Source organism: Seriola aureovittata, chromosome 4, assembly GCF_021018895.1.
Source record: "Seriola aureovittata isolate HTS-2021-v1 ecotype China chromosome 4, ASM2101889v1, whole genome shotgun sequence".
Taxonomy (NCBI): Eukaryota; Metazoa; Chordata; class Actinopteri; order Carangiformes; family Carangidae; genus Seriola; species Seriola aureovittata.
In genome coordinates, this window is record NC_079367.1 from 21,808,247 (window position 1) to 21,827,135 (window position 18,889).

General features: G+C 41.1%; 2 protein-coding genes and 1 long non-coding RNA gene across 4 annotated transcripts; 1 reads left to right on the forward strand and 2 right to left on the reverse strand.

Annotated features, from left to right (window-relative positions):
* The first annotated feature begins 1,817 nt into the window (after window positions 1–1,817).
* Window positions 1,818–12,831, forward strand: si:ch211-149e23.4 (uncharacterized). Of its 2 annotated transcripts, XM_056375166.1 has the most exons (14): window positions 1,818–1,947; window positions 3,858–4,187; window positions 4,360–4,668; window positions 6,854–7,135; window positions 7,227–7,380; window positions 8,314–8,483; window positions 8,581–8,862; window positions 8,999–9,301; window positions 9,398–9,685; window positions 9,810–9,972; window positions 10,604–10,764; window positions 10,944–11,019; window positions 12,209–12,236; window positions 12,400–12,831. In XM_056375166.1, the coding sequence occupies exons 1-14, from the start codon at window positions 1,881–1,883 to the stop codon at window positions 12,547–12,549; spliced, it is 2,763 nt and encodes a 920-aa protein (XP_056231141.1). In that variant the 5' UTR covers window positions 1,818–1,880; the 3' UTR covers window positions 12,550–12,831. The 2 variants fall into 2 exon arrangements, with proteins under 2 accessions (XP_056231141.1, XP_056231142.1); XM_056375167.1 differs by lacking the exon at window positions 10,944–11,019 and having other exon boundaries at window positions 12,400–12,480.
* Window positions 5,175–7,315, reverse strand: LOC130168367 (uncharacterized). The gene is made up of 2 exons (XR_008827420.1): window positions 7,156–7,315; window positions 5,175–6,984 (listed from the first exon to the last, which is right to left on the reverse strand). It is a non-coding gene; the product is annotated as an uncharacterized LOC130168367 (long non-coding RNA).
* A 506-nt stretch (window positions 12,832–13,337) lies between the features above and the next one.
* rrp8 (ribosomal RNA processing 8) lies at window positions 13,338–18,703 on the reverse strand. Its single transcript, XM_056373131.1, has 8 exons — window positions 18,538–18,703; window positions 18,313–18,427; window positions 17,234–17,495; window positions 16,244–17,108; window positions 14,906–15,035; window positions 14,707–14,813; window positions 14,506–14,602; window positions 13,338–13,969 (listed from the first exon to the last, which is right to left on the reverse strand). Exons 2-8 carry the CDS (start codon window positions 18,412–18,414, stop codon window positions 13,856–13,858), a joined length of 1,677 nt encoding a protein of 558 aa, XP_056229106.1. The 5' UTR covers window positions 18,415–18,427; window positions 18,538–18,703; the 3' UTR covers window positions 13,338–13,855.
* Between the last annotated feature and the right edge of the window lie 186 nt (window positions 18,704–18,889).

The following is an 18,889-nucleotide window of genomic DNA, read 5'->3' on the forward strand; positions in this document are numbered from 1 at the left end:
TTTTTAACAGTTGTACCGTTAGCTGCCTCTGTCTCAGTGCCATACTCTCGCCAGATCTAAGGCGCAAATTTGTCTGTGTTGTATCGTCTATTGTTGTATTCTTTTGGCAGGGACAAGTAATCCATCAGTTAGAGCTAAAAATGCCCGAGCTTTGTGCAGCAACAGGCTGTAATAACTAGAAAAACGTATCTGTCTTTTCTTTCCCAAAGGATGCAGAGAGGTAATCTGACAGGGATAGATTTTGATATTAGCTACTTTCACATTTCATGCCAGTTGCCATCACTTGAGGGAGGGGCTGAGGGACACCGCCCATTGAGGACACCGGAACTGTGTCCCACCTCATACCATTGGCGCTACCTGTAATGCGGTATCTTCTGTATAGAGGATCTTTGGCGTGGGACAAGGCCTGATCCAGTATTTCTCAATGTGGAAGTAAGTGTAGATGTGCTTCCAGCCCCAGTTTTCCATTTTTTTTTTCACTTTTTATGTGGGAAAACCATGTTAAACAAAATATTGATCATAGCAGAGTATTTTTACATAGTTTAAAACATGTCTGGAGAGGAACTTTAAGGGATTAAACATCATATTTTGATATATATATTTAAATATATATATATATATATATATATATATACAGTATGTATGTATATATGTATGTACGTACATATATATATAGTATATCTAAGAGCCCTGGTAAACAAAACAAGATATGATTCAGGTTTTATACACTGCAATCTAAAGGAGGTGAGTGGATGGAAAAAGGCATTTAATTCATTTTAATGGATGTTTGTCCCCTGTAGGCCGACCTGAAGATTGATTCTTCTGCTGTGTGTGTGTGTGTGTGTGTGTGTGTGTGTGTGTGTGTGTGTGCGTGTGTGCGTGTGTGTGTGAAATAGAGAATGAAAGAGGATGAGACATCTCTTTTCTTTGTTGTAAAAGCCACTTTCACAGGCTTTAGAGTTTCTCACTACGGCTGCCAGTTTCATACCAGACGAGTCAGAAAGCCGTTAACCAACTACATGCCATCAGAATGTGTTGGCAGCAGTGTTTCCTTTTTGTTATGTCAGGTCATTTTATTCATTATCAATCTCCTGTGGTGTGAATGAGTCAACACTTTTCTACTTGTACAGGAAATAAAAGATGGCAAATTCGTATTGACTGTCTTGAAATGATGTGTAATGCGGAGCCCTCACAACGTCTTTCTCAACCACATGTGTTTCAGTTCCGCGCAGGGTGACAAATTGTGTTCAGCAAATACATTGAAAAACACACACACACACACACACACACACACACACACACACACACACACACACACACACACACACACAGTGAATTAGAGGTGCATTATGCCATAAAACAACACCCAGAAATGAGTGATTTTCTCAAACTGCTGGGCACCAGCAGTAGCGAGACAGGCGGTCTCCGAGGGCTCCAGCGGGGATGAATGATGCATGGCTTTACTGTTTCCCAAGGCGATCTGCTATAAGAGGTGGCTGAGTGACTGAACAGACTCGTCCCGTGTGGTGACTTGGACTTGGAAAAAAAACAGACTCTTGGCATCTGAGAAGTAGAAATTCTAAGAGACATGCAAATCCACAGTGACTCTCATGCACAGTTATTGTTTTGGAAATCAAAAAGGGGAAGTGGTTCTACACACAGGTACAGTATCTTTGTGTGTGTGTGTGTGTGTGTGTGCATGTACACATATAGTAAGCGCGCAATGGTACATGCACGTCAGTGTCAGCTGTAGAGGGTGTGCACCTCTAACCATAAACCACAGAACATGCACATACACACATTTGCACGCACTCATTAAATACCCTTATGCCTGACATACAGTCAGTTGATCCAACTCTATTTCACTCAATGACACCATCATGGGATGCTCAGGACTGTTGATTTTGGGTCTCATCCTAAATGTTGCTCACTGCTTGGAAATTCAGGGTAAGTCTGCAGGGTTACAATCCATCTGTGACTGTCATGTGTTTATAAGTTTCTTTTACTGGCCCTTGAGGTCTTATTTAACCTGTGGCATTTACACTCAACAGTGCTGCCATGGTTTTCTTAAGCGATTAGTCCAATTATAAATGCACACAGGCAATAAAGCCACATTCTGGATGCATGTTTAAATGATAACTATTCTTGCAATTTATTACTGATTGCATATTGGTTCAGTTACTCTGTCAGTTCATTATTATTGATCATTATTGATGGTGTCATCTAAAACCACATTAGTTCCTTTACAGGCTTTTAAAGTTAATATATCAGGGCTGTTAAGATTGTTCTTTTCTTTGTGAAAGGAGAAAACTCTCTGCAGGCTACACTTTATTCAGAGATCCTGCTGTTTGGTTTTGGGTTCAGTCTCTGCAGAGTCACGGAGACTTGCAGCTGGAGATGAAAGTTTAAACGGGTGAAAAAGCTGTTTTTCAAGTCGAAACTCGTATTTGTTTACCACATCCCCAGTCTGCAAAGAAGGACTTGCTGTGTCTGTGTTTGGTGCTGCTTTTGGTGAGAAAAAGAAGCCCCCGAGGCTCAGGAAATATGATGCAGTGCATCAATGCATGATTTTTTTTCCAGTTATTACTTATTTTGTATCCTTAAGGTGTGTCTTTTCCATGCTTGGCTGACATTTATTTTGGCAATAACCTGCAAGGGTAAATGAATTATGAACCCACTAGGCATAATTGAACTGATAAAACATATTTATTTTACTCCCTCGGTGTCCTCTCCTCTTAAAAGGCTTTGGAGACTCCACATTGTTTCCCTTTGCTGGGATCTATAGTAAGACCTCCAGCCTCTCAGCTTAACAGCATTTTATGCAGTTTCTTTTCAACTGCAGCAGCTGGCTGCATGTTCAATGGTTATCCATGAAGCAGGCTGTCATCATTTTTCTCATCATGCACCCGAAGCTGAATAGAAGTTCCTGGCAAACTGTGCCCTCAAGTGCACTTTGATGAAGTCAGCAGAGGAAGCAGAGTGAAGAGGACTTGGTATGCATTGGATTCTGCACACAGTCCTTCCTGCAAGTGCTAAAACCCGTCAGCTTCTATTAAATGTCCTTTCCTCTGAAACCTCCCCTAATCGGGGCTGATTCCTCAGCAGCGTGGAGGAAGGATGTCACTGGTGTCTGGGTTTTCATTGCATTAACATAATGGAGTCCTATTAAATATACACAGCTTGGACAAGGCAGCATTTATAAATTGTGTGCCACAAAGTCCAGTTCCTGCCTTTTGCATCTTTTTTTTTTAAATTCATTTTTCCTTTCAACATTTATGACCTGACTATCCTGAGTACTAAAACGATAATAATTTAATTTACATTTCTATTTTCATTTTCATCGAAATTATCTTCTGTAGGTTTATGACCAAACTCCTGCAAAACTGAGGACACCAACTACTTAGCTCATGTTAGCATGTAAACACACCTTAAGCATCAGCATGTTAACATTGTCATTTTAACCGTGTTAGCATGCTGACATTACCATCTAGCTCAAGACACTGCTAGCATGGCTTTAGGCTCTTAGTCTTGTTTTTATTGATTAGTCATTCACACTTTCTAATCATGATAAAATGACTGACAACCTCATAACCACTGACCCGGTTAGTCTGCCTCATCTATCACAGTTTGAATTAACCAGTGAGAGACAATAGGATGCTCAGAAACCCCTTTCATAGGCACAACAATAGACATCCATCAGCCTGCTGTCCATCCTCTCAGGAACAACAACAATCACATTTTCCCCCCCTCAAGACATTTGTGCTTTGCTTGTGTTTGTAATTTCAGAATGGTTCAGGTGAACTTTTGACCTCTCATTATCACTGAACATTGTGTTGCTCTGTTGCTCTGTGTCTCAGATCCGAGTGAAGAGCCAGCCCTTGAGATCACGCACAACGTCACTGCAGTCCTGGGAGAAATTATGTACCTGAGCTGTAGATATCTGGGCAACAGAGAGGTCGGGAAAGCCGAGTGGAAACGCAAGATTAACTCTTATTCTAAATCCAAGGGGCTGGCAGGATTTCAAAATGGTCAGCCGTTCAGCCGAAGTGACTTGTCAGAGCCAGACTCTATCACCAACCTCACAGTTAACATGCGGGTGTCCAGTGTGGACGTGGAGGGAGAATACATCTGTGAGTTTGAAACAGAGATGGAGGATTTTTCTGACAGTGCATTTGTCACTGTAGTAGGTAAGCCAAGCCAATAATGTGTTGTTTTTTATATTTGTGTGAAAAAGTCAACCTGATGAGGTTGAGAGGAAAATTTCATACTCTAAAAGTTCATAACTGCAGGACTAGAAATGATCTTTGACCCTAGACACATCTGCATGGATGACATGTTTACTTGCTAATTCATTCACAGCTCGTCCTGATATACAGATACTCGTCAATGCAGAGACCGTAAACGGTACTCACTGCCAGTCGGTGTCATGCTCTGCCATTGGCGGCAGGCCCACGCCTCAGATCCGCTGGTTGGTCAACGGCCTTCCTCCCTCAGATTACCCCTTCACTGTGAGTGTGAGTACCACAGCTCACTCAAACGGCACGTCCACCCTGAGTAGCATCCTCCGCTTCCCCACCTACCTGCAGGACGAGGACAGCGTGACCTGCGTGGTTCAACATCCAACCCTCCCAAATCCCAAACTCACCACAGTGAGGGTGGAAACTTATGGTACGCTCAAATGTACAGCTGTGTGTGTGTATGTGTGTGTGTGTGTGTCAGTGTTGTTGTGGGTGATATTGAGTATATATTGTGTTGCATCACCAGCCAGAGTTTTGTAATCATGTATCATGACTCAGCATGAAGTCAGAGGGAACAATAACTGCCTCCTGCTGGTTTTTCACACTGGTCGTTGCTTCTCACTCTGCTCCACATACACAGTGACAGACCATAAATCACAATGCACAGTGTAACGCATTCATGTGGGAATGCCATCTTTCACTGGAGCCGAGCATATGGAACAACATAATGCAGCAACAACCCAGTAAATAATTAATAACAGTCATATTGTATCATATCAGAGTGCAGCATGCAGTTTGGTGGCTGCAGTTCTCCAAATTCTTATGACCGAAAAAGAAAACAAAATGTACTCACTCAATGCCAACAAAGTTCTTGCACATCATAACTAATGATAAGTGCATAGGATCAACAAATATTAACTGAGTAGGAATTAGAAATCCAGCACGTTCACTTTATTTAGTCACAACATTTTGGTCCATAGACTTTCATCAAGTACATTTAAAGCAGCCACAACCAATAATGACAGTGGACAAAATTACAGTGTGTATGTAGGGAAAAGGGTTGATTATGATTATGAGGGATTATGAGCTAGCTGTAGTTTCTCTCAGATCTATGGAGCAATTTAACGCCTTTGAGCGCGTTGTTTTGGTTTGCAGGCCTACGCCCACTTACCAGCGTTGTTCTCGACCAAACAGCAGATCAGCAGTCAAAGTTAGCGAGTCGGTGGAGAACAAAACAGAAGTAAGAGGAGAGAGAATATCCGACTGCCATTCATCAATGGACACGACTCAAAATGAACATTTATGTTTCTCTGCTGGATGGAGGATGTCTGTTTGTATCAAATTTACAACCAGAAAATGTGTCAGTGTTGCGTTTACATCTTGTTTCCACTGCCTCCAAGTGGCAGAAATCAGTTAATGTGGACTTAAAATGGAGAAGTATTTAGCGTATGAATTTACAAATGTTTGTTAAATGTTTACATAACAACAAGGCTCATGCAAAACTTTAAAGATTATCTTCAGCACAAATCATCATTAGGAAACAGCTGGTAAGACAGATACAAAACCCCACACGAGTTTGGTTTTGTTGCCACCTCTGTGTTTCACAATCGGACCCAGTAATGTTTAAATTTATACCCCATATGTAGGCCCTGGTTTTCATAACACACATTAGATAAAATAAGTGGTAAAAACAAACCGAGAGGATATTTTTGTATGGTACAGCATGATACCTATGGTTGGTACCATTTCAATTTGGTCATCAACCTTGCTTGTCATGCCACCATATTAAGAGAGTTTACATCCACTAGAAAAGAAAAATAAACTGTTCTACTACCACTGGCCACAGACTTATTAGCTGCTTTGCCTTCGAAGCAGTTCAGTTATTGAATTTTTCTCTCATTCATTTTACTGTTTATTTCTGTGTGCTTAATGTTTTTAAAAAAGACCTTTGCTTCCACACATTCTGTCCAAATCCTTCCATGGATACAGTGTATGTTCAAATGGCTGACTGTATGATAACTATTCCATTAGCATGGGCCAGGCCAGCCAGCTCATTTACCCATGATACATTCACACTCCACTAAAGTACTGCAACTTCAGTAATTTTCTAGTCCACACATGACTGTAGGTGTTAACAGATGGAATATTTAAAGCCTGTGCTTTTAACTCATTTTAATTGTACAAACCCCTCCCCGGCACCCGAGCCATTATGAGGTGTTAGTTCACTTCTCTGACTCATTAGGGATGGCTGGTTATTGCATTACACCACAGATTTTATGTATTTGATAATAGACTCTGATCTCTACGTATTCCCTATATCAAAGCCTGTGGTTCTCTCAGCTTTGGTTGGACAGCAGCTGGTCCAGACATCTGCTCTCAGCTGTAGCCCGGCCAACAGATGGGACAGGTGATAAGCCTAAGTCAGCACTCTCCAAAACCCAAGCAGAAGCCCCTTATGGCCTGTGTTTAGCTAACATTCAGCTCATCCGGCCCCAGCTTCCTATTTAACAAAAACACCCTGAGCCTTCACTTGCTATCTGACTTTTTAATTTGCTGGAAAAAACATTAGACCTTGTGAAAGAATAACTCTTCTCGCCTTTCTTCCTGCTCTGCAGTGAGGCCGAATGTGACCGTTAAAGCAGAGATGGTACAACAAGGAGGAAATGAGTTCTGGGTGGTCTCATGCATTTCATCTGGAGGGAGACCTGACGCTGACATCTCCTTGGCTTTGAACACCGATGAAGAGCTGCAGAGAGAAAACAACACCGACTCAGACATGTCAAAAAGTTCAGTCTTCCTCCCTGCAACTGCATACGAGGGCTATAATGTCACCTGTGTGTTTGACCACCCCAAATTTACACACAGCGAGACACGAGTCCTAACACTGCCGTCTTTTTGTGAGTAGTCTGTGTCTCACATTTGGAAAACTCTCCTGATGTTCACGAGGTAGAAGTCAAAGAAAACACAGATGTTCTTTTTTTTCGACAGATTTGTCTGGGGTTCACTTGGACTCGCAGCCGGGGCTCAACAGTGGCGACTTCCAAGGTGCTGAAGTTTTAGAGCTGCAGGAAGGACAGAGTGAAATCGTTATTGGCCTACAGGTCATTGGGAATGTGCCACGTTACAATGTTACCTGCAAAAAGTAAGAAATTTTTGGTGTTAAAGTTGGACTCCAACAATTTCACACAGCTTCAGTTTACTTGTCATGGAGTGAACTACTTAACCTGTGAAAACAGTAACTCTTCTGTTAGAGGAGTATAAAAAAATTCCCAACAATGTCATCAAGGTTATCTGAATCTTAATTTTTTATTTATTTATTGAGAATTGAAATTGTTTCAGTTTCATGCGGGAGGGAAGGTACTGATTGGAAAGATTTCCCTGTTTGCAACTTGTGAGCGCTCCTGTCATTGGACAGCTAAAGATGGCAGCTTCTAAACAGAAGTGTCATTTGAACAAAATGTAACAATGTTGACTGACAGTTCTAGCGTTTTACCGATAATTAGATGAGTAAAAAATACTGTACGCTTATAGATAGTACAATATCTATTAAATTTAAGCTTTTCACTACCATTAACAATGGCACATCCACTTAGCTTGCTTTTGCAGACACATGAACTTTTTTGTGCCAACTCAGATATAACAGAGCTTTCAGAAACATGGCACAGGGTTGTCAGTTTAGATGAGCCTGATGTAAAATCCGACAACTTCTGGCTTGTAAATGTATTTTTATTTTTTATTTTCTTTGATTTGATATAGTTATCAATATCTTTTTTGTTTTTCTCGTGGGAACAATATAAAAAAAACAATATGGCTAAAAAACATCCCTTTTTCAGAAACAAATGGCTTTGATTCTACTTTTTTTCTCCTGTGCATGTAGACTGAAACAACGTACGTATCCTGTGGAGGATGTGGTAACACATTTGGTGCCACCAAACCACAAGTGATAGAGAGCAGCAACCAGATTAGATGTTTCTTGATCAAATAATCATTTGTTCAAGATTTTACGTGAAATGTTTTAATATTGGTCAAACATTTAAACTGAAGCTTGAATTGTACTTGCTGCGTTTCTCTTTAGAGATGACGGGCCCTTGCCTGAGGGTTTGGAGCTGGTTGGCAGCAGCCTCAAAGTTCAGGGTCCTGTGGAGCCTCAGCACGCTGGCCTCTATGAATGTGTCTTCTCCTATCACCACCTTAAAACAATGCTGCAACTCAACATCACAGTTCAATCACATGTCATACAGCTTGGTAGGTGAAACTCGTTGCAAGTATTTCTTCCATGATGAATTTCCCTCATTATTTGTAACATTAATGTGGAACCTTCTCTCTGCGCCCTTCGTGTCAGTCCCTCCCACAATCCGAGTTGATTTGCAGACTAAAGATGGACGCAGGGTGATTGAGTGCTCAGCAGCTGATGCTGTTCCTGCAGCCAACGTATCCTGGCTTCTACCAGAGGGTGTGTCTGGAGTCTCTTGGTCCAATTTCACTTCTCATAATGGAAGCCACTCTGTCAGGGGAGTTTTTCTCCTCCCTGCCTGCTCGCCCTGGGAGTTCACTGCAGAGTGTGTGATAAATCACCCAGCATTTGAGGAGCCAGAGAACAGAAGCCTAACACTCCCTCTTTGCGGTATGTTCAACAAATCAAGCAATGGATAATTCTGAGTAGCGGCCATAGTTGGCCATGTAAGCTCACCATAGATTTTATCTTCTCCTCCAGTGAAACCCCCTCACTTCCTGTAGTTTAACTTCTCTTTCCCATGCAGCTCGCCCTGACATCACCATCAACTCCAGCACTGAGTGGAAAGATGGTGAACAGTTCACAAAGGTGGACTGCTGTGCAGACAGTGTCGCCTCTGCAGCAGCTATTACCTGGCATGTTGGAAACAGTAACAACAGCATCATCAGTTATCTGGCAGAGCCTGAAGTCCAGGCTGATGGTTTGGTTTCAGTCCGTAGCTCTGTGAACTTCTTGTCCTCTTTGTATGCTGGTCAGAATTTGACCTGCATGGTGAAGCATTTGAGTTTGGAAGCACCAGAGAAAAGAACAATACACATTCCTGTGCACAGTACGTTACTTATTTCTTTGAAATATTTATTTCTGTGACACACACTACCTCACACAGCTTCTCATCTCCTTCCTGTCACCCCTTGTTTTCTTTCAGAGGCCCCTCTGCTGAGTGTGTCTGTGAGACCGCAGAGAGACAGCAACACTCTCTGGCTGGCAATGTGTGAAAGCAGAGTGGAGGGTGTCGGGACGAACCTCGCCTGGGTTCTTCCTGAAAAGGCTAAAGGCCAGACATCGCTGCACGTAGAGTATGAAGGACGCGCCCAGAAAACCAGGCTGACATATCAGTTTCCTTTGGCCCTTCACGAGGGCCAGGACCTGACCTGTGTGTACCAGTTTGAACATGGGATCATGGAGAAGAGGACTGTTCATGTACCCAGATACTGTGAGTATGACAAAGTTAATAAAATCGTATGAATAAAAGTACACTTCAGTTATTCCAAATGTAAACATTCTCATAAATGCAATCAGAGATCCAAAGATGCATGCTTCATCTGATTTTTCTGCAGATATCTCTGCTGTGAGAGTCCTGAACCACACGACTCCTCTGCAAAACCGCCACAGTGGTGAACCCATCATCCACAGACTAGCTCTCCAGGAAAAACATCGCAACCAGAAGATACTGCTCCAAGTCGAGGGCAATGTACCACAGTACGACCTCCTCTGTAAAAGGTGATGTACCCTCTATAATCTACCACCTCATCGTCTTGAGGAAGCATCTGTACATACATAGTGCTGCACAAAATTCAATAGTCCCACCATCTGAAAGAATACACTCAGCATTAAGAGTGATCATCCTGGAATATAAAAATTGGATTGTTTGTACAACATTAATGCTGGAGGCCATGATTTTGATATGAATTTAAATGAGTAGTTTGACATTTTACATTTACTCATCCACTTTCTTGATGAGAGTTAGATAAGAAGATCAATACCACTCTCATATTTCTCTGCTAAATAAGCTACAGCTAGGAGCTGTTAGCTTAGACTAGCATATAGAATAGAAACGGGGGAAACTGTTAGCCTGGCTCTGTCCAAATGTGGTATAATTCACCTACAAGCACCTTTAAAAATGCTCACAAATGAACACTATGGCTTGCTTGTTTGTTCTGCACAAAAAACAGCATGTAGAAATGTCAGTTTGTGGTTTTATGGGGGTTTATGTGCATCAACCATACAGGCAGGGGAGTGGTACCAATGTTCTCTGCACCTTCCTCGGCAATAAAACAAATAAGCATATTTCCCAAAATGTCAAACTTTTCCTTCAAAGAAACTGACAATTAAAAAGTCACTTGTGTTTCAGGAGTGATGGCTCATTTGTCCACGTGGAAAGGCTTGAAATCGTCTTCCAGTCGGAGCCCACAGAGCAGGATGAAGGCCTATACACCTGCTGGGCATCCTTCTATCACCACACGGCCATGGTCAAGATTCTAGTGGAAGTCATGAGCGAGGACAAACAGTTTGGTAAGTGCCCACCATGTTGTATTTTCCATCGACATTCAGCAAACACAGTGACATGTTTATTCAAGAAATTCTCAATCATACCAACATGCTGAGGTATGTGATCAGTTTCAATATGAGGTTTGCTGAGATGTTTGTCTAATATTTGTGGCTTTTGTCTACTGTGTCTGTGTGTTACACAGTGCTGGTAGCCCTGAGCTGCATCTCCTCGGCCGCAGCCATTATCGTCATTCTCGTCGTCACTGTCTGGGTGTGCTGGTGAGTTAAATGCCTCCACAGGTGACAGGTTGCAGCTCGGCAGGTAATGTGTCGAAAGGCAAATGAGGGCAACGCTGAGACAAACAGGATGTGTGGATCGTACCCAACTCACCAAAACCCCAGTATCTTGCAGTTATTCATAAACAGGAAGCAATGTGGCTGAAGCAGACAGGTGCTGCTGCCACCGCAGCCCTGCTTGTAGACAGGTAGAAAATGTTCCTTCCGTCAGTTTGAACAACAGATTTATTTTCCAGTTTCCTCCTTGGCCTCTAGAAGTGCTACTTCTGGCAATATCTGCAGTAGACTGCTGTGAGCTATCATCAATACCACAATGCAAAAGCAAAGGTAAAAGGTTCAAAAAGTACACATCTTCGGAAGTTATTAGTATAATGAAATTCAAGCTGCCATTTATCAATGAAATAAATCCACAAATCCATCTCTTAGTCTTATTGCTGCTGGAAAAAAATCAGTGAGTCACTCGTCTTTTACGACTGATGTGGGATATCTGTCACGATCCTCGAAGTGTTTATGGTTTCTGCCTGCAGAAGTTTCCACATTTCCACATTCAATGCCAATTCTTAACTTTTCTCAAGAATGTTTGTCAGGATCAGATCAGACCTCGCTGTGAATAATGTTGCACTGTGCAGCACAACAGTGGTTCAGAGGTTACTTCAATAGGCCTGCCTCTGTGGTCAGAACATTTGGTCAAGGTGCCATTGGTTGACAGAGCCTCTGTCCCATTATCCCTCGCTCCAGTGGGAGGGTCCTGTCAGGCTAATTTGGGAAGGTCACTCACACAGCACACAACAAGCATACACAAGAAAACATGACTCCCCAGGAGAGAAGCTATTTTGGGACTAACGCCAACCCCCTGTCCCTGTCCCATCCAGTGCTGGGGACACGGTTTGACAGCAGCAGGTCTTCATTGAGTTAATATCACCAGGGTCATAATGTACAAAGTGAGCTGCTGCTTCTGACATCAGAGATCAATGATGAGGACTCGGGTCCTCACTCGTCTCTATCTATATTCCTGACGCATAATGCATTCACACCTGCAACTTGTTTAGTCAAATTGACTGTGTCAGATTAAGCCACAGTGTCATCTAGTGGTGATGTTCAGCCCTACAAGTCCCTCGAAACAGGACTATTCAGATGATTAATCCAACTTTTTTTTGTTTATGTTTTACAGCACAATAAATCACAGGACACAATATAAGGTGTGTTTAAATTATGTTTTCCCTCAGAAATATGTTCAGAAATCCTCACTTTGAGATCACCTTGGCTTCTCTGGTTTTGCTCACTGTTATTGCAAGTTAACAACTTCTGGTCCTCTTTCTTCTATCCTTCTCTCTTGCTGATGCAACACTCTCTAAAACCCAGAAGAAGGAGTCTCTCTCAGCCTTGACAACTCTGATGCAGGAGCCCGGCTCTCCTCATTTCAAGAAGCCAGCTGTGACGGAAAAAGACAGTAAGGAATATGCTCAACTGATCAGTTACTCCATAGTCATTGATGTGAAGAGCACAGTGTGAAGATAAAGGGGCTTCGCGGGGCTTTACATTGCACACAATCTAGTCATGAAGGCTTACTGGCACCGCAGCACCAGTTATGATTTCTGTGACTGTAGCATTTAAAGTAGAAGGATCCACTGTTTATGTACTGGAGCATCAGTTGTTTTCAATTTTTTTTACTTTTGATTGATTGGCATTAATGATTTTAAATGCATTATTTCTGCACTTTTTAACCTTACTTGAATTTTGTTTTTATGCACATTGTATTCTAAGGTTTTTTGTCAATAAAGTCAACCAAATACATTTTTTTCCACTTTGCTGTTTTGTGTCATTTGTAACCATATTGTACCACAACAAACGCATTTCTAGATACAGCAGAGGTGACTGACAGACGTGGCTGTGACTTTGCTCACCATCTGGCCTTGTGATGTCTTTGGTTGACTACATTAGTCAGGACATCTGCTGTGACAACAGGAGTAATTCTATAAATAAACTATCTTACAGTATATGATGCAGATGCAGACAGACTGAACTCACTTCCCACATTAGGTTGCAGTGTTGTTGCTCCCTCTTGTGGCAACTGATTATGCATGCAACTGAGTGAATCAGGTATTAGTCACCACACTAATAATTTCAGTTTCATTTGGAGTTTTTCCTTTGGAAATTCTCTACCATCTCTCTGCCTTTACAGTTTCTCAAGTTAATTATTTTTTATTTAATAATAATATCAAAGCTAAAGTGCCACACCAATCACTCATTACTGGATAAAACTAAGTACAAATTGTTAGACACGGACACACCAGAGAGAATCATTTTGCAAACTTTGTATTTTGCATCATTAACATCACATATTTTTAAAGACTTGTCAGGGTTTTCTTCCATACAACAATCTTAACCTGTACATGACTTGCCCTCTTATGAAAAGTTAGCAGGGCATACCCAGTGTGCCATGTATGTAGATTTCACCTTTAACTTATACCTTTTAACTTATAGGGCGAGTTCTTTCTCTGATTAGAACTAACCACTAACCTCAGTGGTGTCTGCTTACAAAGCGAACCTACATGCACCTAGATACTGATGGCACATAATCAAATTCAATTGTAAAAACTGTATTTAAAAAAAAGAAATTATGTACATATGCTGCACATAATTCAACTATATTGAAATATATGAACAAACATGTATCAAAAGTCTATGATACATTTAAATAAAAGCGCACAACCTTGTGCTGCTTTAAAAAAAATAATAGATTCCATTGATAAACTGATCAACAGAAAAAAATATGTGTGAAAAATGATTCACACTTTTATGTAGTTCTCTAACGCCCTCATCTTTTCTTGTACACACAAGGCTTCAACTCAAGTCCAAATTTCTTAACATTTTCCGGAGCATCTCCCGTCTTCATAAAGTCAAAGGAGTAGAAATGAGTATTCTCTGTATCCTAAAGAAAGAAAAAAAAAGAGACAAAACAGCAGTCATTCTTTGCATTCAATCAGTCAATGGGGGGATGGATTATGTCCTGCTAACTTCAGTAACTTAGCTACTGGCCATCATTTGGTTAAAGTCTTGCTCAGTTTGAGCTGTTTACATGATGTTCATCTACCTTCAGTACATTTAACTCTCTCTCTTTTGCCAACAATAAACCAGTTCTCTAAATATTCTGTTCTACATGAGGTTTCCTGCCTGACAACCACATGCTATAAATAATGAAAGGAACCATCTTTGAACAGACTTCTCAAAAGGAAAAGGAAATTATGATACCTGTACTCACAGTAAACATTGTTGTTTAATTTTATACTTTTACTTAGGTTGCAAACACATGCCGGGTTATCCCTTTGCTTAATAAGGGTTGAGGGTTAATATGAGCTTACTACTGAATTTTAAAAGATCATCAGTTTACATGGACAGAGAAACATGTTCTCATCGCACATGTTTCTCTGTCCATGTAAACTGATGTCATCTTGTTTGTTGCCTCACCTTGGAAACCATTTTGAATCCCAGATTTGCCAGCGCAGCAATGAAGTTCCGCACGTTGTCGAATCTACTTGCCACTTCTGCTATTTTAAGCACACCGCTGCAATAATTAATTAATTAATTAATTTGTGCAAAAGAGTTGGGCAGACATAAAGATGAACTAAACTAAAGATGCATTCTCTGAATCGATACTACATCTTTTACCTCATCTTTAAGACTCGATTGGCCTCTGCTAAGAAATCTGCCAGGTTGGTTCCCATGAGTGAAAGGCAGAAGACAGCGATGTCCACAGAGCGGTCGCGAAGCGGGACCTGCACAGACAGAATGGGTTCTGCTTTAAAACAATCACAGAGAAAATGTACATTAATTAGCAAAAAGAAAAATGTCAAAGACCCCCACTCACGTTGGCCATGTCACAGACTGTAACCAGCTCACAGGCCGCCGCCAGATCGAAGCTGTGCACCTTGTTCTTTACACTGCGTGCTATTTTACAGTCACCACAACCAAAGTCTGCAACCACTAGAGAGGACGGTCTGAAAAAGGAGCAGATTAGACAGATGAAATCTAAGTCACAATCAGAGACAGAACCAAGGCAGATCTGAAGTTCACAGGACCAAAAATATTTTATCTTCTCCCAAACTGCTTATGTTAACGAGGCCATCTCCTCCTCACAGCAGTTAAATGAAGCATCTGTTAAACAGCCACAGTGCAGCATCCTCTCCTGCATGACCCCTCGCTGTCAAAACATCTTCAGCAGAGTAATGTCAGGTTTGTACTGTTTACAGCAGATAAATTATGTATATAATGGGAGCTTGGGGCCTGCAGCACAATAACCTGCCTCAAGAAGAAATGTGAAGAATGTCTTATTACTCTTAGTCTTTTGGAGATGGAAAGACAAGGTCCTCTTATTAGCCTGGGAAAAGGCTAACGCTAAACAAATGTGTCTTAACTCATAAAGATGCAACTGTGCATTTATTATATATTGTATTAAATAATGCAAAAATCTACATTTGGTACACCCTGTGGATCAAATGGATCACCACACTCTGTTTTCACACTATGATGATGGATTGTACAGATGTTGAGCTGAGATGATACAGAATCTCCTGCCTTTTCCACAGCTGGGTTCTACAGTACTGCTTTTCTCTTACTCAGGTAATGAATAGAAAATTTAAAAATGGAAAATTCATTCCCAGTCTTACTTTTGCTGTGATAAACTGTGAATTTTGTGATTTGTAATTCATTGTGTGTTTGATTGTCCAACAAGCATCAATGGAGGTGAGCAAACTAACTGATTTTGTTTTTCAAAATAACTCAACTATGATGTAAAATCACTGTCAGACGTGTGTTTCTTAAATGAGCTGCATGCAGAAAGACACTCAAATCTACTCTTGTATATTTAATAAAATAAACTATCTGGTAACTAGCTTCTGGACCTTTCAACCAGAGCTTACAGTCTTCATCATTGAGCAAGGAGCAGGCTAAAATGTATTCATGTGAACTAAGACTTCGATTTCAAGTTCATTGTATATGGGTTGTACTTTTTATCCCGTGACCCGAGTTCTACTCTTAGGTTACGTGAGGACACCTGGGTCAGTTGCAATTGCTGAAGAAGTCCATGAGCATGTGTTTGAAAGCTCTAAAAAGCTAGCAAGTGGATTTTTGAGCTTAGATATTTTACTATACATACTGTACTTTGATTTGTTACTTTGGTGTTACAGCAATGATAAAGATTTCTCACTTTTGCTGAATGTAAGAGATGATGGCGTCCACTGGATTGGCGGGCCACCTCTGAACCTGTGCAGTGTATCCTTTGTGGTAGACCCAGAAGGCCTGTGGATCCTGCTTGAACATTCGCTTCGCCTCGCCACTGGACGTGCTGTACAAAACCTCATTGATGTAGCGGAAACGCGCCGACTCCAAACGCTGCTCCATGCGGGACCTGAGGGAGGCCGAGCGGTCCGGTTTCACCTCTTCCTCTGGTGCTGGTGGGGGTTCGTCCTTGTGCTCGGCAGGACGCTCCTGTTGCTCTGTTCTCTGGCTGTGGAGCATTCTCCGCAGCTTCTCTCTCTTCAGACTCTGTTCTTTGCTCAGCTCGGGTTTCAGTCTTTTCATGGGTAACTGCTGCTGATCATCTGTGATGTCTGCTTGAGCTTCACATCCAACAGCAGAAGGTTCGGCGCCTTTTTCGACTTTACCACCATTTGTTTTTTTGTCTTTTAACATCTGCTTCTTTTCCTCTTTCAGTGTTTGTATTTCTGATACACAGGATACATCAGTGCCCTCTTCAGTCTCTTTCCTTTTTTGTGGTTTACGTTCTTTCTCCATTTTCTTTTTCTGGGCTGCTGTCTGAGAGATTGTTCCGCTGTTGTTGTTGCTAAGTGAATCTGTGTTTACCTCTTCCCTTGGCTTGTGTTCATCTGCAGATTCTGCTTTATTCTCTTCCTCCTCAGGTTTATTCTGGCTGTATTTATTTTTACATTTCCTCTTGTTCTTCATTTTGTTTTTCCACTGCTGTCTGGTCAGTCCCTCCATGTTCATCTTTGCAGAATTTGTCATTCCTTGATCATTTGTTTCGCCTGCAGGTGTTTTTTCCTTCGGGGCGCCTTTAAGGAAGAAAGAACACACTTTAATTCAACATTGTTCTGTTTCTGAATCCATTAAATTCTTATGAACACTGTCACATGTGCTGTGCATGAAAATAAAAGTCTTGACTGAGTTAATTACTCACCAGATTTGTTGTCCTTGTTTCTCTTTTTTGCTACAGGTTTTTCCTCCATTATACTCTGATCTAAGTCCCCGTTCTCCTGCTGCTCCTCTGATGTCTCTGCATGTTTTCTCCTCTTCCTTCTCTTCTTCTTTTTCTTGGCATGTGACGGAGCTGCTTCTATCTCACTGTCACTGTCCTGCTGGTGCTCATCGCTCTTCCACTCTGGTACTGATCCCAGTGTCTGCAGGGTCCGCAGGAGGCTCTTCTTACCAACAACCTTGGACTGAGCAGGGAAAGATCATCAGTTTAAATAATTACTCTTTTAACTAAACAATGTGTGGGCTGATGTTGGCCTGCGTAATAATAGCAAGGTTGTGTCAAAATATGCAGAAGACGGTCCAATATTTACAGAGTGTCTGATTTGCAGGGTTTGTTGAAAAGAAAAAAAATGTGTTAATATACAAGTGTATATATCTGGACCTTTATGTGATATACTGTATGTTCATGCATTCTTGGTTTATTAATTTATTTATTTTTCTATTATTCTATGTAACTGCGGCCCATTAAATCTTTCCATGTCTATCTAAACACCAAGATCAGAAATCATTTAATAAAAAACTTCTTAAACATTATTCTGATAGAAATCTGACTCACCCATTGCCTTGTAATGTGAATTTAGACAACCCAGGTTTAGAGTTGAAACTGTTCATCAATTAATGGATTAGTTATCAATTAGTTCGATAATCAAGTAATTGTTTATTACATTTCAAGCAGAAAAATGTGAAATAATACCAAATATTCCCTCATCTCAGCATCTCAAATTAGAAGATATGCTGCTTTCCTTTGTCATGTGTCACTGTAAACTGAATATCTTTGGGTTTTTGGACATTTGGCTGAACAAGACAAGACATTTGAAGATGTCAAGTTTGGCTCTGCACAGTTGTTACGGGCACTGAGTAATGAGTGATCAATAATGAAAATAATGGTTAGCTGCAGGAGAATAAAGTCTATTTTTTGAATGGCAGTTAGTACTGATATATCACGCCATAATACCAATGATATCTGTTTGCAGCGGGTACACAAACTGGATTTTATTTTACCTTGACATTTGTGTTGTTGGCCGTCTGGGTGTTTTTGAAGACAGTTTTACTCTGGGTTTGAGCGTCTTGTTCGTCGCTCCAGTCTTCATCCTCATTAAACATGTTTCTGTCAGGACTGTAAGGAACACACACATCTGTAAATCACTGCTGGGGATCGGAAGATCCTGCCCTGGTAGTGTTTCATTTTCTGCTGAAAGCGTTAACTCTGCTCATTCAGTTACTCACCAGTCACCGATTCACCAGTCAAACAGCTTGTCCCGTCGGTTGTTTGCATACAAATGTTTTTATCTAATAAACATGTAATTACATTTAATAGGTGAAATACTTTCTTGTCAAAAGTAAAAGCCACGTTGGTTTGTCTCATGTGCGTGAAGGAAGCAAAACAGAAGTGCAGGCGCATGTAGATGATGCAAGCACACCAGAGACTTATGGGAGATGAAGTTTTAGGCGGCGATGTCAGAAACTACAACTATACATGAACCCAAATTTTTTGTCCTTAATCAGGGTTTGTAGGGAACAAAAGAAAATAGTGACAAAAACAAAACCAATGTCTTATTAAATATTTCTTTATAGGCTC